Below are 24,090 nucleotides of genomic sequence, written 5' to 3'. Positions count from 1 at the left end.
GTTCCCTACAAAACCAAACCAATCGACTCATCCTCCTCCTTGTGCCGCCTCGAGATGAAAACACAGTTGTCCTCTATGATCCAGATTTGTTTTTGTTGTGCTGTTCTCTCTCATCACCCCGAGATCCTGTACCACAAACAAGTGGAGTATGTTAATCAAAAGCACCACGTGTGACACATGGAGGCCTCCCGCTCATTTCCCATTGTTCCGGCTCCACAAAGGCTCAGTGAAGGGCGATCAATCTGCAGCGGCAGGGTGATGAAGAGAGACTAGGAGCCGATCAGAAAGAGAAACAATCCCCTTTTCACGTGGAGGTGCTTCGGCAGTTTGTGTTTCCACCACACAAACGTGTCTTCACACTCGATGATGATGCTGTTGCAGGTATTTAACGGGCGGCCATCATGTGCAGGAGAACAAGTGACAGCAACAAGTGGACAAACATTGTTTTTCCTCCAACTGATTTAATTAACTTTGGCCTATTGTGGGACTTTATGCTAATTTAATTTCTCTCCCAAAATCGCTCCAAACTCATTGTCTCAGATTGTTTCTTCTCACAACAAGTCCCACGTGTGTGTACTCAGCACTGACCAGGAGATTAAGATGTGTGTGTTTTTGTGAGTAGTTATGTATTCAGTGGACGGGCGCTGTGATAGGAGCTGGATCAACGGACGGGGAAAGGCTGCGGCGGCTTGTTTTTGTCTTGACGTGTCAGGAGCAGCTGACTGCATTGTTCTCCTCAGGATTCACAGCCGGGCGTCTTTCACAATCCTGGTGTCGCTCCTGAAAGATAATCTCCTTTCTCACCCTGAGCCGGTAATGTTTATTCAATGCAACCAGCTGTTGTGTTGTGGATCATCACGGAAATGTTGTGCTTCTTCGGAGGAGGAGGAGGAGAAATTGAGAAGAGGAAGAGTCCCTTTGATCATTCTGTCACTGTAACCGTCTTTGACTTATAGATCTTCATTCTCCACACTTTGCTTTGCAGATACAGTTAATCTGTAGATGTTAACAAAAGATATCAACAATAACAAGTTATATCAAATAGGATGAGAGCAGCACTTGTAATGGACTTTAAGATGATAATAGATTAAAAAAAAGAAGCACATCTGATAAAGATTTAACATTTACATTAACATTTTCATATTATTTAGAGACTGACCAATAAAGATAAAGCTAAGATAGAATATAGCATATATAATAGTCATATGTTAAAACACTGGCAATGATCCCTGAGATGTAATTATCAAACTCTGATTAATTGATCATTTAAATTATTTTGAATAAAGAGAAAACACAACTACAGAGCTTGAATTAAGGAACTAACTCAGATGTCTTACTGGCAGAGGCTTTTATATTTAACTTTGTTTCCTATTTTTATCTTTCTTATATGTATACTTGCACAAACACACCACAGATTCCTTGTATGGGCGAACGTGCTTGGCAATAAAACCAGATTCTGATTCCAAATAGAAAACTGAATTTTTACCTCATGAATTACAGAGGGATTGGTAAAGTCAGTCCCACTGTGTCCATCTTTCAGGTGATGTTAAAACACGATCCTATCACTAATTTGAATATCAAGCAAATATCTGGGTAACATCCAAGGAATTTTGAATAAACTCACTAAAAGTTGAAGTCACTATTATTCAGTCTACACATGTAAGATTCCCTTAAACATCAACAGAGAGACTCTGCATTAGAATCCCTGCCTCACACCTTTCAGAGGCTTAGGTTCTCTCCACTTCCTGGTCCGGCAGCAGAACGGACCTGCTACCACAGAGCAGTGCCGTGATGCACATTAGTCCTGACAGCAGGCCTCCTGTCGGGCCCCCCTGCACACTGCCCCCCCACGCCCCACCCTCCCTGAGCCCTGGGCGTTCACACAGTTTCATGCATTGTCCTGGGATGAACTGCAGCAACACGCTGGTGGAGCCGAGCCGCTCTCGTGCAGTGACACAGTCTGCAGGGTTTATTCCATACCTATAGCTGTGTCCTGTTTTACAAGACCCTCAGTTCTTTATCGTCTGTGCAGAGAGGACGGATCGGACCTCATCCAACTGAACTGCTCTCTGATCGTTTCACATCAAGAAAAGTCTTCAATTTAAAAAGCTAGCATGAAGGGAAATGCAGCTTTAAACCTCGTCCGCAACCTCAAATATTAAATAGGACGATAAGATGATAAGATGATAATCAGGAAGTGATTTTGAGGGTCTCTGTGGATTTCTATCTCAGGTTTCTGCTGTGAGTTCGGTTGAGATATTGTGTGAGCACATGCTGTTCACAGGATGTCAGGATAATTGATCTGACATGTATTGAATCGATATTTCTGTCTCATTAACCCTCTTTTAAAATCCCCTCCTCTCCCCCGAGCTGTGCACTTTGTGTTTGGGGAGAGAACATGTGCTCCGCTCTCGTCGTACAGGAGATTCCCCGACTGCATCTTCATGTGAAACAAACCATCAGGGGGGAAAAGACCGAGGTCGGCCGCCATGAACCGAGCAGCCTTCTTCAACTTCAGTGCCACGGACATTTCTCAGATCACACCTACTAAAGAGAGTAATACGAGCAGATAACCACTCATGATGACAAAGGAGCAAAGGAGCAGGGGGAGTTTTGCCCTCAGGGGCCGCGACTCATTCCTTAATGGGGCGGGGGGGTCTCAGATGTGGGTATCTGACACACGTCCTTCCAACACACTGGGCCATCAATCACAGATATTACATCATAAAAGTGAAAGTAAGAATTGAGGTTTGACTTTGATTTTAAATATACATGTTCTGTGATCTTGCTTTTTATGTCTTATCCCTAAAACACATCTCAGAGACTCTTAAAACATAAATCAGTGTTAAATATTGATGTCCAGGCATCAACCTTTAGTCTGTCAGAGTTACAAATGAGGCTGGATCAGTATTCTATATTTATTTTGTAAATTTTATCCTTTTTTTTAACCATTTTGATTATGTCTACAGGGGTGGATCTAGGGGTGGGGCCAGAGGGGCACAGCTGGAATCGGATTGGCCCCTGAAGTGCCCCTCTCCTGTCAGTAGTCTTAAAAAACATCCAGTCTCTTCAGGCTCGGTCACACAGACGCAAATATGTCAGTGATGAACGTCTCATTCACTTTCAATCTGTGAGAGGAAGGAGGCAAATAAATCAAACTATGGTGGCAAAGAAATTGACTTTGGTGAATTTTAACCAAAAATATGTTGGAATGACTTGAATTTGAACTTTTCTGTATCAGGAATTGTGCACGTTTCTGTGAGCAACACAAATAAACACAGAGGACTCACAGCATTTCTGTCACACCCGCTGCTCCGGTGCATTAAAAGGATTCTGATGTGAGCTCTGATGAGTTATTGTCATATTTAGCTGCCGAACTCGCTGAGCGACATTCTGTTCCAGTCGCTGCGACACCCAGATATTAAGTTTGATCGACTTCCACCTATCCATTGTTGTTCGTGCTCATGAAGAAAAATAGACAATGCTTACATACATATTTATTGTCTTCGAGAAAACTGAAGTTACACATACACGCACACACAAAGGCAAACAAGAGCACATATCACACAGTGAGACTTCAGTTTAATGACACGACACAAAGTGCTGCTAACAAATTAAAAGCTACTTGTGATTTATGACGACTACGACGTCTGTAAGCACGACAACAACACACATTTCGCAACGACACCATTTTGCCACCGCGGCTGCATTTGTATACTTAAAAATCAGCTTCCTGCAGACACACTAAAGATTGTGGTTTCCCCTTATGATTCTGCATGTGCTTCAGTTTACACGTAGCTTTCGTGGATTAATAAAATCTATAAGTGCAGTTTGTTAGACGAAGCTCTTATCACATTAACTCCTCCATGTATGATTATTTGTTTCTGCTATGAAGCTAAATGACAATATGTTTTATTTTGAACGTTTCAGACAAAATTAATCTGTAAAAGCAAAGCGTGGTTTTGTGTTTTTCGTAAAATCCCGGCGCCTCAGGTTGTAGGAATCAGAGCGAAGTCACATTAAATGTCTTTGGAAAAGGTTTCACACTCACCCTATGATACTTGTCAAGACATTTTATATGACCAAATATATATATATATATATATATATGTATATATACATTCACGTTCAACCTGCCACTAGTTCCAACTGTTCACTTGCTTTTATCCATTTATCCTCTAGTCCCTTCCCTCTCCTGCTGCCACGTTCCAAACCGTAACATAAAGTGTTGTTAAAGTAAATAAAGAGCCTGAAGGGGGGGATGAGAAAGAGAGAGAGGAAGAGAGAGAGAGAGAGAGAGAGAGATGGAGATGGAGATGGAGATGGAGTGAGAGAAACTGTACAAGGAAACTTCATTGTTGGTTCATTTGGTCTTCTCTGCTGCTGCAGCGACGGCCGGCTCCGCCTGGACTCCGGCTTCTGTCGAGTGAAGCTTCACACCCTGAAGTTCAGAGGAAGACAAATCAAAGAGGGTTTTCTTTCATTCACATTCTTCTCTGTCTCATCTCGTCTTTTTAAAAAGTGATTTCATCCAAAAGTGCTTTTGCAGTTTCTTCTCTTCTCACGTCAGTTAACTTAATGGCTGCATAAAATGTGTGTAATTATGTTTCCCTCAGGACAAAATCCAGTTTATTAACTGTGAGGTTTTAAAAATCAAACTGCACTCTGTGAAATGGCTCCACAGCTTTAATGACTGGGTGAGCTGCTGCTGCCATCTTGTGGTCATGAAGCCACATATTGCAATGACAAGCAATTCAAAAATATGAATGCAACACTTAAAATGATAATGATGAGTGTGTTTATGTGCATGTATGACGCTCTCCTTACGAAGCCTTTGAAGAAAAGGCCGATGGAGTTCCTCTTCTCCAGTTTCTTGGGAACGTTGGCTGCATCGTCTGCCGCCTGCACAGAAGCTTGTTTGTTATCTACGACCACCTCCACGGACTTGGCCGCTGCTTTGGGCTCCTCCTTGGCTTTGACCGTCTGAGCGGCCTCTGCTGCCGCGGCAGCCGGGGCGGGGGTGTCCTTCTTGGGCTCAGCCTGAAAGGTGAAGACATCATGAGACACAGAGGTTCAAAACATCTCATGTGCTGCAGTGATTAGATGCAGATGTGACTCTGAGATGATATCTGAAGTGACATTAAGGGATGAGGGACAATGAGAAGCACTAATGGGTCATTATGATTCTCAAATATGAATAAAAATACTTTTAATACCAGATGTAATTAATGAAATCACTTTGGTAAATGATGTTTTTCTTCTCGAGAGGTAATTTTAATGTATTCACTGCTTCATTGCTTCTCCTGTGGAGCTGAACTCTAACTGAGGAGCTTCCTGCACCATGTTGCTCATGATTCACACTCAGAGATGTTCAGATATTTCAAAGGGATGAACCGGTTCTTACTTTGGGTTTGAAGAAAGAGAGGAAAGGTGATTTGGAGCCTGTTTTCTTCTTCTCTTCCTGAACAGGCGGCGGCGGCTCTGGCTTCGCGGCGGCCTCCAGGGTGCCGGCTTTTGAGGGATCCACTTTCTGTTTTCAAAGCAGCAGAGGGGAGGAAATACACAGATCATGAGCTATCGACAGATTGAAGGCACGGCCATCATGGAAGCTGACAGAGCAAGGGGGGGGGGGGGGGGGGATCTGCCACCTGCACGGGAAAGAAGAGGAGAGAAAATACCCCGAGGTCACAGCAGAGAGGAGGCGGAAACAGAAATCATCAGTTCCAGTCCCTGTAAGAAGAAAGAACTCCAAAACATCATGCACTACCAAACAATGTGAAGTTCTGAAAAAAGAAAAGGGAGAAGTAAGAGATTTTCTTTCCTTGAAGAGATGATTTGACATTTAGGCAAATAAGAAAATCCATTAAATATGAAGAGACAGCTGCAGGTTAGCTTAGCTTAGCTTAGCTTAGCGACAGGAAATAGTTTTCTTTGAAATTTGAAAATCCAAATCTCAAAGCAAATAAGGATATTTCCCAAAATGTTGAACTCTTTTATTTTACCTCAACTTCTTCCACTGACTCTGGTTTTCCATCTACCACCTGCAGTAAAGTTTGAGTGTTTAAACCTCAGTAAATTACTACTTACAAACTGCAAAGTGAAGTTTTTACCTAAATGAATAAAGAACTATTTTATCCTATATTAAATCATCATCATATCAGAGCTGCCTGCAGAGAGAAAAAGGATATAAAGTTGTAATAATCCCGATCACCTCTCGTGGATTTACCTGCTCCTCTACAACTGGCTGTTCCACCTCCTCGGCTTTCTCCTGATTTTCATTAAAGCAAATGCAAATTAATCCAAAAGAAAAAGATCCATTTAATTCACAAGATGTTGATTTGATATAATCATAAAAACCTCCAACATTAGGAACACGTCTTTACCTGGACCTCTACAACAGCCTCTGCCGCCTCCTCAGGTGTCTCCTGCAGAGTAGGTTTAAATCTGAGTTAACTGAATATGCTTTATCTCACTGGACAGTGTGTCTGTTGTGCAGCACAGACATGAGATGCTGTATGTGCATTATGTGAGGAGTTGCTGGTGAGACACACCAGAGTACATGAACACAGTTTTCCCTGCAGAGCTGCGATGAGAGAGCAGACTCCCTGTTTTACCTGTTCTTCCACACCTGGCTGCAGCTCTACGTGCACTGCTGCCGGTGGAGTGTCTGGGACAGTCTGCAGGACAGGGGACGGGTTAACATCGTTAGTGGACAGGTCAACGAGACAGACAGGAAGCAAGAAGAGCCTCAAAATGCATGAATATATTTACATTGAGAACAGCTTAGTGTGTTAGTATGCCGATGAAAGACGACCTGCATGAACTGCTTAAAGGAACAGTTTGACATTCAGATATTTAAATTCTAATCCTTAGATGAGAAAACCAAACTATGACATAAACACGTAGAGTGCATACATCTGCGAAGGCCCTTTAAATATTTGAACAGTTCTAGAGCTGTTGAGGATAGAAACTGTTACTTCTACTGGATCCATAGTATCTCAGCTACACATTGGTGGGAGTCACAGGTTTCAAGCCATACTTGTACAGTAACTGAAATTTCAATCCGCTGGATCCAGATTTGTATCTGAAGGCGCTCAGCTGTGGACGCTCAGATTTAAATCCACTAATTTTGTCAGATTTTTGCATCTATCAATTTATGACCTATCTAAAAAGAGTGATATTTCTAGATCCACCCCTTTGTCCCGATCCATGTCAAAAGTTAACAAATTCAGTCTTAGTCAATATTCCAGCTTTCTGTCAAATATTTTGGAAAGCCGCTCCCTAGTTTTTGCGTAATATTGCTGACAATCAAACAACCGTTTCCAGTCTTCGTGCTAAGCTAAGCTAAATGCTGCTTGAAGTCAGCTCAGACACAAACTAGACTTCGATCTTCTCATCTAACTGTGGGCAAATCTGGTCAGTAGCAGGCTGAGCCGCGGTCGGTTGGAGGAAACAACCTTCTACCGAACCCCTGCTGCGGTCGGGGTCGGGGCCGGATGACCTTTGGAAGCCTTGACCCCTAGCTTCACCTCAAATTCACATACAGCACGTTTCACACTACGTCATAATGTTCTCACTGAGGACCTGCCCCCTGGAACGATGCTCTCATCTTGTGATCTCCACTTATTTACCTTTGGACGGAAGAATTTGCCGAAAGCAGATTTGGCAGCTTTTCCTTTCGAGGGCTCGGGTTGCTTGGCAGCCGCCTTCGGTTCGTCTTTGGGTGTCGGCTTCGCAGGTTTGGCAGCTGCTTCTCCCCTGATTTCCATCTTCGGTGGCTCTGGAGGAGGAGGAGGTGGGATGGACATTCCTTTGGGTGCTGCAGGCGGCTCAGAGACTTGTGCAGTCTGTGCAAGATGGAGAGAGAACGTTCAAATAGCATTTAGGCAATTTCAGGCGAAGTATAATATCAAATATCAGCAATTAAAAATGTGATTAGTACGTAAACAGTCAAATGAGAAAACAAAGTGTCCAACTGAACCCAGTGAGGTTTTGGAAGTGTGTCAGGATCTCATATAGAAATAAAAACCAGTTCAGGGTTCTATGCTCACAGTGGTGGCTGCCGCTGGGTGGGTCTCCTGCTGGGACTATTTGGCAACAGAAAGAGGAAGCAGTTAGCGAGTGAAGATAAACCAAAGCAAATAAAGATCTGCCCCAAATAAAAAAAAAGAGAAGCTTGTGTACATGTTGTGTAAAAGCTCGTCCCTTTAAAATGTCACAGAGAAATACAGAAAGGCTGGTTACAGGGACTTGCACCTGTAGCAGCTGATGTTCCATAATCAAATGATAATTCATATTATGGGATTAACTGATAAGGTTTAAGGAAATAAAGTAATTAGAGCAAATTAAATAAAAGCCAGCGATCATGTGGTGTAATGTGATCTGTGATGTCATCGGGTCACCTGGTCTTTTGCGGCGTCTGGAGTGGCCGTTTCCTTTTTGGACGTTTTAGTGGGAGACACCTGCGCATGAAGAAAAAGTTGTGGTATGAAAGTTAAAATCTTAGTTCCTTAAGTGTTATGAGTGTGTGTCAGCATCATGGAGCGTTGTGTTGCCGCTGGTAGTGAAGCCGAAACACTCAGAAACAGAGGATTCAGTTATAACAGGGACAGAATAATAATTATTTGAATAAAACAGAAGCCTCTCACGGAGGCAGACATGGGCCTCTGTGCTGCGGCCTGACTCAGGCGCACTGAGGCCACTCTGAGGTCCCTGACAGAGCACATACAGTACATGCGCTGTCATTGTGACGGCCATTGTGCTCCGGCGATGGCGTAGGCCTGCCCTCGCTCCGTCTTCACAAACCTCCGTCCGCACAGGCCTCCCTTGTGAGCTCACGCTCCGGGGCCGAACAATAGGCCGCCACATTCCCGCATGTTCAAACCCTCGATTAGCATGGGCCCCCGGGGCGATGGGGACTCTGTAAACCCCTCAGCAGTCCCAAAGGCAGCGTGATGAAGAGGAGCACAATCACTGCTTGTTGTTGTTGTTATTGAGTTATTGATACCTTTAAACTGCCACTTTCATAAACCCCAACAAACAGACGAGTACAGATGAAACACTGTCGGTTGATTTATTATCTCCCATCTCCAGTTTATCAGACTAATCACCAAACGTCTCAGCTTTGAAACCTTCAGACAATAACTCCAGCAAAATGAATGAGACTGGTGATGTTCCAGCAGCTGTTTGGCTTCAGTCATAACCGAAGATAACAAGTTTCAAAGCAGTTGAACTACGTATCTTTCCCACGCAGCCTGATTTCACAAGACAAGCAAATTAGAAAATATCAAACTCTTGTTTCCTGAATCACTTACTAGTGTTTTGAAGAAGTTCATAACTGGGTTGTCGTCCGGGTCGCTCTCCTCAGGTTGACTGGCGTCAGTCTCGGGAGTGTTGTCCTCCTCCGGTCCTGCGTCGGCGCTCACACCACAGTCTGGCTCCGGTGGTGATTGGGCCTCTGGCGTTAGGTCGGCTGTCGCTGTCTCCTATACACCATCACACAAAGAATCGGCCTTTGAGGGTGATGCTGGAGCGGCAGAGCTGATATGCAAGCACAGTGAGTGTCTTAATGGCCAGCACTGAGAGGGGAGCACAATTCCAACCATGCCTCTGCCTACTCGGGGCATTGTCAACAATCAGCCTTTTATTAATGTGTGTGTCCCACCCCTCACTCATTGATATTCAACAATGTGTGAGAGTTATGTCCTGAGAAATGTCAGAAAACTCAAATACCTTGCTGTGTCCTTATAGCGCACACATGTAGAGTATAGCACTGACCGGATTTATTTCTCTTTTTGAATTTGTTTGATTACATTTTCAAACGAGGAAAGTTTATTTGTCGAGATAATACCAATAAATTAGGGACAAACACAAGAGGAGTTTGAATTTTTTAATTTTATTGCAAAACATTAAACATAAAGCACAACGTCCTGATGAGGTAGATCGGTATTTATTCAAAACAAAAAAACGACAATCATAAAATAATTCCGTTCAACGTTTTTTTTATTGCTGCTCTGTCTTTGGCGCCACGTGGATGCTGATGGTGAAACTGTTTCCCTGAGTCAGGATCTCTAAACCGCCCAGACTGTACGTGGACGACTCAACGACTGATACACAGGCCGACTGCAGCTCCTCACGTAAAGAGTCCAACTCCAAACCGTCTCTAGCTTCAGCTCTTTGTGAGTCAGCTGATGATTCGGTCGTGTCGTTCTCTGGTGCGACCTCCTCTGAAGTCTCAGTCGCCTCCTCCAGGATGAGTTCTTCTTCGATGGTCTCGAGAACGGCCTCAATGCGCTCGGCCACGGGTTCCTCCGAAGTTCCAGAGTTCTCGACTGGAACCTCCACAGAATTGTTTGTTTCACGTACGATCTCATGTGCAACTTCATCCTCAGTCGTATCTGAGATCACCACGAGCACTTTGGGTTTTGCCGGTGACTCACTCAAGTCTGCAAACGAAGGTGGAGCTTCTTCATCAATCACAACCTTCTCCTCTTCCTCCTCGTGGACTGGAACTCTCGGCTCGGACTCCTCTGGGGCTTCCACTGGCGTCACAGACGCATCTTCGGGTTCCTCGACTGTGTTTTCTGTGACTTCAAGCTTCTCCAAATCAACTTCTGCAGGTTCCACTGAGATAAGAGGAATTTGTTCGGATGTCTCGATGCTTTCAGTTTGTGCCAAAACATCTTCAGATTCCTCGACTAACTTTTCCCTGACTTCAAGCAACTCTGCAACAGCTTCAACGACTGATTCTAGTGTGTTGTCCAACATCTGTGTGGTTGCATCTTCTTCAGATGGTCTTGGATTTTCCTGTGCAGGTTCCTCTGAGATGCTGATAATTTGTTCGGGTGTTTCAATGCTTTCATTTTGAGCCAGAACATCTACAATTTCCTCGACTATCTTCTCTGTGACTTCAAGCTTCTCTAGAACAGCTTCAACCACAGCTTCCAGAGTCTTCTCCAAAACCTCTGTGGTGGCATCTTCCTCACAAGCGCTTGGATGTTCTTCTGCAGGTTCCTCTGAGGTAAGAAGAATTTGTTCTGGTGTTTGGAAGCTTTCAGTTTGTGACAGAACATCCTCAGGTACGTCAGTTTTTTCCTCTTCTACGTTGCTTCCTGCTTCAGGTTCTTCCGAAGCGTTATATAATGCGATTTCGCCGGTTTCCTCCTCAGGACTTTCAGCTACCGCATCGAGTTCGCTGGACAAAGCCTCTATAGCTTCTTCATTCAACTGCTCGGCAGATGTCTCGTCTTTGGGTGGGACACTTGTCTCGTCCACAGGCTCTTCTGGAACTGTGAGGCTGACTTCGTGTTCTGCTGAGAGGGGCATGAAGACTGTTGCAGTGATTACCTCCTCTTCCACCAGGTTTTCATGATCTGCTGCAGGCTCCTGATGGCTGGTAATGACAAAGTGCTGAGCGAGGAGGTCAATTGCTGCCTCTGGTATCACCTCCTCTTCCACCAGGTTTTCATGATCTGCTTCAGGCTCCTGAGGGCTGGTAACAGTCACGGCAAAGCACTGAGCGAGGAGGTCAATTGCTGCCTCTGGTATCACCTCATCACCTTCAGGGACAACAGCAGGACTTGGCTCTGATTTGTTAACTGTTTCTGGTCCTTCACTAATCTCAGCTTTGATGATTTCATGAGTTGTTTCAGGCTTGACTTCATCTTCAGGGAGTTCCTCGGGGGGGATGAGCTCACTGGGAGAAACCTCCATGGTGGTGATCTCTTCCTCGTCCCACTTCTCTGAGAGTTCATCGTCACTCACGGGGCCCGGTTTGTCTTGGTCACTTGTTTCTGGTGCACCAGCGTCATCAGATGTGACCTCTGTTTCAGTCAGGACAGGAAGTTCTTCTCCAGAAGTGTCTTGGTTTTCAGGATTTGTGTCCTCACAGATTGTTCCCAGCACCGCAGTCAGGATCTCTTCGTACAGGGAGGGGGCGCCATTTTCTTCCTGGGGCTCTGGAGTGATGACGTCAGCCTCAGAGGTTCCGATCAGCTCCACATCAGCTGACACGTCTCCAGCTTCTTCAGCGTTTTCTTCAGTAATTGCTTCATCCACTGCAAAGTGGTTCATTGACACAGAAACAGAAGAGAAAACCAGCTCCATGAAATCTGCCACCACTTTCGGATGCTGCACCTCCAGTGACACAGTTTCATCTTCCTCTTCCGTCACAGATCTGTTTGGACCTGATTCTGGTTCCGTAGTGATTTCTAGCTCAGTTTCTTCGGGTGCATTGAAACTCTCGTCCTCTGAGGAGCACGGGCCGATCTCTATCACCTCCACCAGATCTGCTCTGAACGTAATATTCTCAAACTCATCGTCCTCCATCACCAGCACCTCTTCACCGATGATCCCACATGTCGGATAATCGGAGGCCTCCTCCTCCACAGCCTCCTCAGCAATGACAACAGACTGATCCAGGGCCTCTCCCATCGTCACTGACTCTATCACAACTGTATCATCCGCCGGGTCCTCAGGCGACAGCGCAGTTGTGTCTTCGTCTTCATCGGTTTGCGTCGCGATATCGACTTCGACTTTAGCGTCTGTTTGCGTTGACGTGTCGGCTGTTCCCGGAGGTTCCACCTCCTCCTGGATCCCGGTGATGTTCGCTACAGCAGCTTCTTCTTCTCCGATCGGGTTCAACTCCTTTATCGTAGAAATTGACATTTTTGTTTAGATAAAATACATTTGGTTTTTGCTTCCGAGACAAAAACAACCACCGTGTTCTTGATCTCACTGTGTGTTTAAAGTGAATGGAAACACAACCGTCTTTAATGGAAATATTTAAAGTAATAAAGTTTGATTTATTGTGCAAGTTGTTAGTGTTCTCCTCCATCAAACTGTTCCTGCGTCAGTGAGATGTGGATATAAATCTATAGATGTTGGATTGCATTTTACTTTAATGAATTTCACATGCACTTTTTACTGTGAATGAATTAAACAAGAAATAATAAATAGATTTTCAACTAATAAATATCTCTTGGTGTAATTTTGTTTTTAATGCAGATTAAATGTTTTGCAATGCATTTTACAGACGTTCATATTTGTCTGGTCTCTAAGTGATGGAATTATTTTGTGATTTTCTTTTGGCAGTATGTTTTTGTGATTAATATTCAGCTTAATGTAAAGGTGTTTAGAAAATCTAATTGATTTCATGCTGTTTGATCAGTTTGGATTGTTTTTTAGATTATTTACATCAAATATAAAAGTTTACATTAAGATTAATTATTTCCTTAAACTTTTGGGCTCTTTAGGTCCAACAGGAAGACACTGAATTGTTTGAGGATTGTTATCAGTTGTAGATTAACACACATTTGTTTCCAGGATTGACTCAAACCAGACGACAGTGACTTTGAAGACAGAGTCACTCAAGGGTTCTTAGGTGTGACTATAATATTGAAGCTATCAATGTTTGAAAGTAGAATCAGTTCGTGGGACTGGTTGACAGTAAGGAAGTAGATATCATGTGTTAACCAGTAAATCTACTCACCGGCTCTGGATCAGCAGCAGCAGGACTTTGGTCCGTTACGTCCTCATTTGACTTCTCTGGTTGTTCCACCCTCACAACCACAGCTGGAGGTTCTGGCTTCTTCTTGAACATTTTGCCAAAAGCTGATTTACTCTTCTTGGCTTCCACCACCTGGACAACGGCTTCGATGATTTCAGGAACCACTTGGGGCTCAGCGGGTGTCGAGTCCACGACCACAAAGTCCGGCTCTGTGGAATCCGTGGCGAGGTCCAGGTTGAAGGCCTCGTTCCTCTGGTTGAATTTGGTCTCACCATTAACTGCAACAAAAAACAAGGGATCAGTAGATGAAGAAAGTTTCATGCAGCATATTTCAAACTATAGATTTCAATCTGGTTGAAACAGAGTGACGACTCTTTCAATACACAAACAGTCTGAGAGTTAGCTCAATTACTTCCCCTCCTTTCGGGCTTTGCTGAGGAACTTTTATCTATAAATGCATTTTTTAATTTATTGACAAAAATAATTCATCATTAGCTCCTAAATGAGACCACACTATTTTGTTTTTGGGAAAAACTGGAACAAATGTTTATGAAGATGTTTAAAAAATATGAGAACTTGTTGCTGATGATTGTATTTCTTCATGTATTTGTATTTTATGCCTGAATTGAAATATTCAAACTACATATGTAAACACTGATGAACCAATTCACAGTTTTTATTGCTTAACATCTCTATTAATCTCTGCACATCCAATAAAAAAACGTGTGCATGTCAACATGGGCAGGTCAACTAGAGAAAGTAGGATCCATATCTCAGGCGTCAAACATGAGCTCTTAGACAAACTCCCGCTCCAGTGGGAATGTTACTGTACTTCTGTCCCTGCTGCAGCACTAATCAAACTGTGACAGGTCAAACAGTGGCTCCATGTCAGTGACTGGGGACAACGCCTTCACTGGAAACCTGAAGGGACAATCCACCTGGGAGTCACTGTGTTTGCAGAGCATTAAGGAGACCAGGGGACTAATCCAACATGGACATGGACAGATCTTGTGGTTTTGTCTGTCACTCACTCATAAATGTGTTTTTCCCACGAAGCAAGAAACAATTACACTGAACCATTTAAGGTGATTCATAATATTTCATCCTGAGGTTCCCCAAATTTCAAGAAAACACATTTTCAGATAAGACTTTGTTATAATTTATCACTTTTCCTTTATTTGACTTATTTAGAAAAGAAAAGAAAATGTCTTTCACCATTGATCTCAATTCCAGTGGATGTGATGTTTGCAGTGACGCCGTTCGCTGATCCATTTTCATGCTTCTCGGGAACTTTTCCATTCTACAAAGAAAGTAACACAGGAAAAGATTAAATAACCTGTACAAGCCGTGCACGACTCAACACATTGTGTACAAGCAAGATTAGACTGTAAAAAAAACAATTGAACACACCACAGTTCAGGACACTTTGGAAAAACAGCTAAAAAGACTTTATGTCCCACGTCCAGCAGATTTAGAGGCAGCAGAGTTACAGATACTTTACAGGTAACATATCAGGCCTGGTGTGGACTAACCTGGGTTACACCTTTTTGGGTGGACTGCTCGTTTCCCATTTTTATCCCAGTTCAGTTCAGATTCAACTGAAACACACTGAAACAAATGCAGAAACACAACTTTGTTATGTTGCATCGACACAATAAGGACACAAATAAAGTATTCATGAAACTATGTTAATTGCAAACCCCTCGCATTTTTCTAAATTTTAGTATCATTGAGAAGTCTTACCTCGTTACACCTCTGCCAGTTGAGTCCAGTGAAATCCTCCAGCAGAAGAAAGATCCTGTAAGTGTCTGTGACTGTGTCAGAGAGTCGCTCCAGCTGTTGTTAGCAGGCTGTCTTATGTGTGCTTTAAAAAGGGTGGGACGGTTTTCAGGTGATCAATTGGATTTCCTCCAGAGACGAGCCCATCGCTGCTCACTGGTACAAGCACATGATTAGGTCACACTAATCTATTGTCTGACAACAGTCCAACAAGATCACGGTGAAGTTCTGCTCTGATCAAACGCGCAATTATAAGCTGCTGCATCGCGGCTCTGTTGACAAACGTACCTGGAAGTAGCAGGATGTGTGTTACGGATACGAGTCTGGCACGTTTCCACACGGCCAAAACGAAAAATAAACACAACCCTGCTCCTTTAATCTGAATACTATGGTTTAAAGAATAACTCAGCATTTTATTGTTTAGATCTCTATACAATCTCTATTACTTTTGATATTATTTGATAATAGAAAAAAAAGCTGTGTTGCATTTGCAAAGAGAATCAAGAAACGTCTCTATTATCTCAGTTAATCAAGACAGACAATGAGCTCAGTAATGAAATCATCCGTCTTCAAACTCCTCCACACGGTCACTTGGAAATGTCTTTGAGGGTCTGTCAATGCATCAGTCCACACAGAGGACGTCAGTCATCAAACACAGAGTGACTGTAGCTCATCAAGTCGCTCCTTCCTCCTGTTACTACCCTCATCTTCACGTTTCCTTTATCTCTGTGGAGATCCAGGCTGATCGAAGCTGCTTCACCCTCATTTTGTGTTGTTTTGTTTTACTCGCCTTTAACCCCAAAAGAACCAAAGATTTTTCATTCAAATAAACCAAAACCACAGATTATTTCATCCTCCCCCCCCCCCCCGCTGCTGTATTTATTGACTTTATCATGACGAGGCCTGGAATCCTCGCACACAATGCTCCGGTTGTGCGGCCTATAGCTTGCACATGGAGGTGGGAGTTGGATTCCCCTGTTTGGGTTGTGCACGTCTGACTTCACGCAGCCGAGGGACCTCAAGCAAACTCTTCATGATGTACCAACGCAGAGCGGCCTACTAGTTTTATTATCTGCACGACGCTGACAAACAGCCCATTGATTTTAAGTCCCCTCAAAAGCAACAGTATTTCCAACATATGACTTTCCTCCACAGGGCATTGCTGATACTCTGCTGCAGCTCATATCTTTGATGTGGTGCTCTCCCTTAGATTTATTGACATTTTGTGCTGCAGCTTGTCTAAGCTGCACCAATGCTGCTCCAGCTTTGCAGATGTATTCGGTAAATATTTGGAATGGGGTGTAGTACTGTTTGCTGGAGGTATATTTACAGAGCTGCAGTTCCGGTTGATATAATAACATGTCTGTTCCATTCAAAGCAAGTGTATACACATATATATTTATTTATCTTTGTAGGATAAATGACAAATGGGAACCAAAGTGACTGAGTTGTCACTTTTTAATGAAATTGATTAATTATTAAATATCTTTACTCTGAGAGTGTTAAGCTGTGAGATAAGGATCCATTTTCATGCTAACTTAAATCAAAGTTATTTCAACTTTAGCTGTGATGTCAAACTATAACAGGAATTTAATATTTAACTGTCAAAAAGGACTAAACTAAACATTTTATTGTTGTTATTGCACTGTGACTCCATATATTGTGTTCCGCTAGATGGCGGTATACCTGCTCTCTCGCGTTAGCTCCTACGCCCTTTGAGCAGACGAGGAAGCAGCGATGGCAGCCGTAGTGAAGGGATCTGTTGTAAGTTTATAATCGTTATTAATAAATATTCTCTCGTCTCGTGATCCGTGTTTTTTGTGTATTAGAATCTCGAGTCTTTAATAAACACGTGTTCACGTGCACGTGGAGAAACACAACCCGTTTCCGGTGTCAGGGATGTTTTTTAAAACCCAGTCACACCCTCGTGCAGCTACCGTTAGCTGGTAGCATGTTAGCTAATGCTGCAGCTGTATTTAGTTGTAGTTTGTTGACTGTTAGCTTTAGAGGCTAACTGGTGGCTTAGCATGCTATTAATGTCAATAATAATAATCATACTATTGTTGGTGTCACGAGGCTCAACTGTGACATGACAGTGTCAGGACACCACCACTAGCTTCCTGGCTAGCTAGCTAGCGTTTAGCTGCAGTGACCGTTCATTCTCTCAGGTTTGTTTTATTTAGCTCGATAACTCGAGCTTTAGCCTCAGACTGGACTCGATAGAAATATTGAGGCAAAGTGATGAACACAAATATTAATACAGATTCAAATATGAATGACTGAAGATATACGAAGTTGTGCATTAGACGAACAGAGCCTGTGAAATATGATGGAGCAGCAGATGTAACTGTGTTTAATCAAAGAGGGAAATCAGTGCCACTTATCATCTTCACTATATTTACTTGTATAACTAGGTACAAACCTGAAGTACTTGTACATGAGTATTTAAATGCAGAGACTCTTCATTCTTCTTCTCAACTGCTTTAAAGGATATAGCTTCCTTTTCCACTGCTACCTAATTTATTTATATTTCATATTTCATGCAAATCTCTAAGATCTGATGAAGATATATCAACTGAAGCTCAAATGATATGAATACTTGATAGCTAAACACAAGTGTTTCTGTATTGGATTCCCTCATATTTTAAGGTTTACTATCATCATTGACATGTTTACTTTTCATTTTGGCAAATGATAGACATAGAAAGTATTAAAGGGTAATAAGCAGTAATGAAGGAGTTTTTTGCGTTTTAGTTTTATTCATCAAGTCCCATGAAGAGAGCAATACACAAAAATATATAATTATCCATGTCTTTGTGCATATTGACTGAAATGTTCTTCATTTTGTGTGAACACTTTCTCTCAATACAAATGCTCACATATAATTTTGATGCACAAGATATCCTCTTTGTCTCCACAACATGTATTTTATTGCTGATGGCACATTTAGTTGGAGTATTTTGACTGTGTGGTATTTGTACTTTTATTCATATCAGGGTCTGAGGACTAACTCACTTTCTCTTGTTCGCAGGCGGTCGAAGACGTTAACGTCACTTTCGACGATCAGCAGAAGATCAATAAATTTGCCCGGAACTCGAGTCGGATGTCGGAGTTCAAAAGTGAAATAGAGGCAAAGAAAGTAAGTAGTGTGTTTGTTGAGGAAACAGTCGAGTCACAGAGTCGAGCTCCACTGTGTAGACCTCATATTATTATGTCTGTTAACTTGATCTTAGGTTTTAATACTTAAACTATTCAGTTGCCAGTTCATCAGAAGGCCTCTCTAGGAATACCTATAGGGTTATAATGTGTTTAATGAAACCATTTAAGAATCAGTCATTCATCTGTTTGGATAATTTCTTCATGTGTATTCACTGTAACTTTATTTACTTACTTCTGATCTATAGTGTACCCTCACTTAAACAGGGATATAATTAATCATCAATGCAATTTGCAGCTTGTGAAGTGACTGTGGAGCTGAATCAACACTTACTGACTCCTCTGAAACTCAGTTTGCTCAGATGAGTCACGGTTGAGTGTGTGTGAAGAGCACAGCAGCTGCTGAATGACTCAAGCTGGTGTGTGAGCAGCCGTCTCTGAGTCGCTCTGTAACAACCTGCCCGTGTCTCTGTGCAGAAATCGCTGCAGAACCTGCAGGACGCCAGCGACGACCTCATGATGTTAGACGACGACTGTCAGCTGATCCCGTATCAGATCGGTAACGTGTTCATCAGCCACACCCAGGAGGAAACGCAGGAGATGCTGGAGACGGCCAAGGTGGGGGGTGCACCGCTCATTCATCCTCTTTAGAGCAGCAATCATATGTAAAACAGCTCCATTAAACCAGAGTCTTCTAGTGAAAGGACTGTGGGAGATAATTTAACAGATAATGATTCATGAAGAAACTGTTGACGAGCAGTTCGCCTCCAGAAAATTATTAAGATGAATTGATTAAGAGAAATTACAAAAGGACGGGAAATGCAGCAGAATAGCTCACACACATATTTTTATGGATCCTTTTTCGTTTCTTTGAAGCAAAATTAAATCAGGAAGCAGTTAAGTATCAAATGAATCAAACGTATCTCAGTGACAAATATTTTCAAGCTTTTGATTATTAAAACTTATTTCTGCTGCTGGTGTAAGATAACCTGAGCAAAATAGTGTTTTTGAAAATTACTTTTGACCTTTTAGACTGTTTTTAATCGGTGAATTCCGTTAATTACTGATCTGAAGTTATGTCTTAATGTGAAGCCTAAAATCTTTTAAAGAAATATTCATGTAATGTTCCTTCAACTGAATGTTTTGAAATGAATCAGCTGCTTTTAAGTTTGATTGGTTCTATTATACGTCACCTTTCAGATAAGTTAGAGTTTTATTCGAAAAAGGTTTCAGCCACAACAAGCTCTGAAATACAAAGTTTAATTTGCTTCATATATCTGTTAACACAGCTAGATTTATTCTGTAGTTTTTTCCCTTGAGAACTGCCACAGTGGCCCTAAAGGAATTCTGATCTATAAGTTATAAGGAAATGGTTAATCTATACACAACTCACCAGACACTTTCAGTGTGAGTGCACGGTTTCACAACTTCCTTTTCTCTCTGGAACCAACTCAACTGTCCTCTTTCTACGTGAAGCTCCTCTCGGATTTCTAAACTCTTAACCCCTGTCCCTGTAGCTGAGCCCAGACACCCGACAGAGAAATCCAATTTCTTATAGAAGGAAATGTCTGCGTCTCTGAAAAGTTTGGTTATTTGATGCTTTCAAAAATGGGTGAAACATCATGATTGTCAGTATCAGCAGAACCTAGTTACCACAGCTCCACACCACCACCAGACACCCACTCCAAATAACTCACAGGTGCCAGATGGCAGCTTCATTTTGTACAATGAAAGGAAGTGACAGCCTTTTATTGACAGATAGTCTTAAGCCTGTTGTTGCTTCTGTAGGGAAATCTCAGTGTCTGTTATCTGACTGTGTCTCCATCTCCAAACAGAAAGCACTGGAGCAGGAGGTCAGCAGCCTGGAGGAGAAGGTGTCGGGGATACAGCAGGTGTTGGGGGATCTGAAGATCCATCTCTACGCCAAGTTCGGTAACAACATCAACCTGGAGGCAGACGAAAGCTGAGCCGGGAAATGGACTTTGACAGTTTCGCCGACACAGACTTTTTTTCCTGCAGCTCTCGTATCACATCCGCAGGACGTTTCCAAACCGAGCACCGAGCAAACAGCTTAGGTCTGTAGCTTCTGTTTACACAGACGATATTCACAAAGTCACAAAGGTAAAAATTAAATAAATACACTTCATTTCTTCTGTATTTAATCGGCCTCTTATTTAATGTCCATGTTTTTTTTGTACCTGCTATAGAGGCTAAAGTAAAAAGGAGGAAACAAAACGTCTGTTTCAGTTTCTGTTCAACATTCTGCACATCAACCCGGTTCATTCACGAGCCTGCTGCGTATTTGATTCACTGAAAGGTTTGAATTAACTTAATAAAAGTTTGACAACAGGGCTCCGAGCTTTGTGAGTTTGTGATTTTCAAATGAAAGAACTTAAAGAGTCCGACCTGCTTTGACCTTATGTCGAATGTTGTGGCGTCAACACTTCAAATCAAGTTGGTATTGATTAAATAAGTTTGCTCTGTCAGTGAAGAATACTGTGAGACCCCCCCCCTCCTCCACCCACTGATTTTTCCTTTTAAATGAATAATAAATATCTGAGCTGCAGTCACACGCTGAGATGAATCAACATATCTTAAATAAGTCATCTCGTCTTAATCTGTGACCACAATGTTCTAAATAACATGATCTAGCAAACGCAGGAGTGAAAACACTGAAATCCTCCAAACCGTCTGGATTTAAGAGACGAAAGTGAAGCTTTTATTATTTGGAAAGAGAAAGAGAATCTCCAACTACAGAGATTTCTAAAACTGGTAGTGATGGGAGAGTGTTTGAGGAACTTTAAGGTATTTTGAAGTTTCAATGAGTCAGTGATACGCAGACTGAAAGTTTCAAATGAGCCTGGTTCTGTTTCACGATAGACTAAATATATATTTGATTTGGCAAATAAGATGCAGGATGAAAACAATACTAGACATAGTATTAGCAAATATCCACAGGCGCACACACCTCATTAAATTTAGCCCTCGAGTGTGGCCTCCTGCAGCTAATAAAATATCTGGAATTAAAAAAAGAGAGAATGAAAGAGAACGTGTAGCCCTTGAGGTTCTAGCAAAACCACCTCAGGAGGATCAAGATCTCAATTAACAAGTCTCCTCCTCCCGACTCAGAGGAACACGTGGAAACGACTGCTCTTATTTCCCTCACGTCCTTATTTACTCTCTTTCTTCAGCTGTTTAATTCTCTGGGTCCCCCCCCCCCCCTCCCTCTGCTGCTGCCTGACCACACAGATGTTTATTATCCACGGTGCTGTCGGAGGTTCAGAGCAGAGTCTTCATCACCTCCTCTTCAAATAAGTATCTGTTGTCGAGAGAGAATGTGCTGATCAAAGTATTTTATAAAAGATGGATAAAATAAATAATAAAGATGATGACCTTTCATAAACAGCTGCGACAAAGTGTTTTATAATTTATTAAGGACAGAAAATGATATAATACATCATTTAAAGTGGAAACACTTCAAAGTGGCAAAAGCAAATTATATGAACATAAAAGACATCGATCAAAACAAGTAAAAGTAAGTTTTACGATTCAAGTCCTCAGATAAAGTTTTTAACTACTGTGTGGTTACTTTCTATATTTGTAAGACAACATTTATTTTATTACAGGGTATATTTGTGATATTAAAGTATAACCAGTAGAGATAATGGATGTCTGTGATTCTCTGAGCTCAATGCAGCTGCAGCACAAACAGACCAGAGGGTGTCTCTGTCTCCCCAGTAAACTTGCAGTCCCATCAGAAAGCTTTCCATGGAACCAGCACAAGCTCTGAGGTTATTAGACGAGGCTGCACGTTGTCAATCTTGAACAAATACATCACAAACATCACATCACGGGTCCTGAAGACAAATCTTCTGAATGAGATCTAGAGGAACATCTGTGAGAAGCTGTTTGAATCAAGTTGAGTCACAACAGAGATGGAATGATTTTAGTTTGGTTCCTGGTCGTTCCCTTAGTGTGTTTCTCCTAAATGTCACGAGCATTGACGCAGATGGTTTGAGAGTCTTCATCAGCTCCAGACGCTCTTCATCACTTCCTGCCGCTCGGTGTCTGAAACCCAAACGCTCCTCAGGGATGTTCTGCAAGATGGTGAAAGGAGAACGAGCAGGTAGCAGCTACAGCTTAGACTTCACTCTCAGGTGTTATTTTAAATTATTCAGGACGTAGGGAAAAGGCCACAGAGAAGTTTCAGAGACATTAAAGACGAATTAATTTATTGGGAATGAATTCCTCTCCATCACTTCCTGCGCACAGCCACTCTGGACTGGTTCCTGTGCGGAGGCTGAGCTCTTTACTGGGAAATATCCTGTCACTCATTTCATTACTGTCTGTCAAGCTGATCAGCCGAGGCAATAAAACATCAATTCCTCTGTGGCTGCTCAGGAATCATCTGACTGATGAGGACACGTCTTTGTGTGGACTGATCCCTGTGTGTGTGTGTGTGTGTGTGTGTGTTTGTGTGTGCGCCTGTGTGACTCTATGTGTGTGTTGCCTCAACGCAGCAATCAAGACCTAAAAGTACTTTGAAAAAAAAATTGGTGTCTCAGAGCAAAACATCCATTGGTTTATTTAAAGATTTGTTTATCTTTCATTTATGAGTTGCTTGAATTTGAAATTAAAACGTTCTGAAATGTGTGGGAGTCGGTTTCCTGCTTTAATCACAGGCTCATAACATCCCATGAATATCACTTCAGAAAGGTATTTCAATATCCACCAGGGAGCGATGGAGCAAATAACGTCCTGCACGAGGGACAATAAGCTTTCTATGAATATCATTATTGCCAAAGACTGGATTTATGTCGGTTTCTTCAGGAAGACCTAGAAGGAACTTGACTCGTCCAAACCATTCAGGAGACGAGAACCTTTTTCTTTAGACCTGGACAGAGGCTTTAAATCTATCTGCATCTTTAGTTAGAGATGTGTGAGGGATTCTAAAGAACCAGTTGTGTCAGTAGTGGAAGTTCCCGGGCCACAGCCAGCCCAGTTCAATCTGTAGTGGGCCATCCCAGTAAAACCACTGCATAACAACATTGTTGGTGATTTCGTTAACTAGCTTTTCGCTGCTGTTACGTTTCAAACATAGCAATGGTTCGCTTATCGTCAATATCTTTGCAAAATGTACTTTTGTAGGATCTGTCTCAGCAGCCGCTTGTTTGACTTCCCCACTCTAACCAGTTCAACCAGGCCAGCGCTGTGACTCCAGGGATCAGTAAGTCAATGAGTGAAGAGTGGGGAGGTCAGTGGTGAACGTAAATGTGTTGAAATGGCTCCGACTCCCGAACGCCCCCTGAGGCCGGCTGGCGCAGTGCAAGCGTGAAGCTTCTTTAAAACCTTCTGAGCGGTCGACACCTTGTGGAGTTATAAATAACCTCAGTGTTCACGAGCTCAGACTCTTTACAAAGGAACCTTGTGTCTCCTCGCACAATAAGTGCGTGTGCCGCTCGGTGAACTGTGAGTTTTGTGCTGACCCAAGCCGCAGCACTTAAACTGGGACTCACAGGACATTTGGTATGGGAGGAATGAATGGGACTCTTATTTTCCACCAGCAGCAGCCACACTCCTCCCATTTAGCGCCCTGATTTCCGCAGTGGGATTTGAACACCACGTCGGGCCTGGTGCCAGTCTCCTCA

At 42.6% G+C, this 24,090-nt stretch overlaps 2 protein-coding genes across 6 annotated transcripts; one reads left to right on the top strand and one right to left on the bottom strand.

Moving 5' to 3' along the window:
* Window positions 1-3,484: 3,484 nt before the first annotated feature.
* On the bottom strand, window positions 3,485-15,444 carry bcas1 (brain enriched myelin associated protein 1). Of its 5 annotated transcripts, XM_062390944.1 has the most exons (15): window positions 15,251-15,443; window positions 15,040-15,115; window positions 14,723-14,807; window positions 13,490-13,785; window positions 9,315-9,485; window positions 8,403-8,462; window positions 8,052-8,087; window positions 7,632-7,847; window positions 6,615-6,677; window positions 6,384-6,425; window positions 6,227-6,268; window positions 6,003-6,041; window positions 5,405-5,530; window positions 4,828-5,040; window positions 3,485-4,441 (listed from the first exon to the last, which is right to left on the bottom strand). In XM_062390944.1, exons 2-15 carry the CDS (start codon window positions 15,076-15,078, stop codon window positions 4,364-4,366), a joined length of 1,506 nt encoding a protein of 501 aa, XP_062246928.1. In that variant the 5' UTR covers window positions 15,079-15,115; window positions 15,251-15,443; the 3' UTR covers window positions 3,485-4,363. The 5 variants fall into 5 exon arrangements, with proteins under 5 accessions (XP_062246928.1, XP_062246929.1, XP_062246930.1 ...); XM_062390945.1 differs by lacking the exon at window positions 8,052-8,087 and having other exon boundaries at window positions 15,251-15,444; XM_062390946.1 differs by lacking the exon at window positions 6,003-6,041.
* A 1,535-nt stretch (window positions 15,445-16,979) lies between these two features.
* pfdn4 (prefoldin subunit 4) lies at window positions 16,980-20,793 on the top strand. The gene is made up of 4 exons (XM_062392790.1): window positions 16,980-17,050; window positions 18,318-18,425; window positions 18,920-19,060; window positions 20,278-20,793. The coding sequence occupies exons 1-4, from the start codon at window positions 17,024-17,026 to the stop codon at window positions 20,407-20,409; spliced, it is 408 nt and encodes a 135-aa protein (XP_062248774.1). The 5' UTR covers window positions 16,980-17,023; the 3' UTR covers window positions 20,410-20,793.
* Window positions 20,794-24,090: the final 3,297 nt, after the last annotated feature.

This window comes from Platichthys flesus, chromosome 7 (assembly GCF_949316205.1).
Source record: "Platichthys flesus chromosome 7, fPlaFle2.1, whole genome shotgun sequence".
Lineage (NCBI taxonomy): Eukaryota > Metazoa > Chordata > Actinopteri > Pleuronectiformes > Pleuronectidae > Platichthys > Platichthys flesus.
This window is presented reverse-complemented; position numbering and strand designations above follow the sequence as displayed.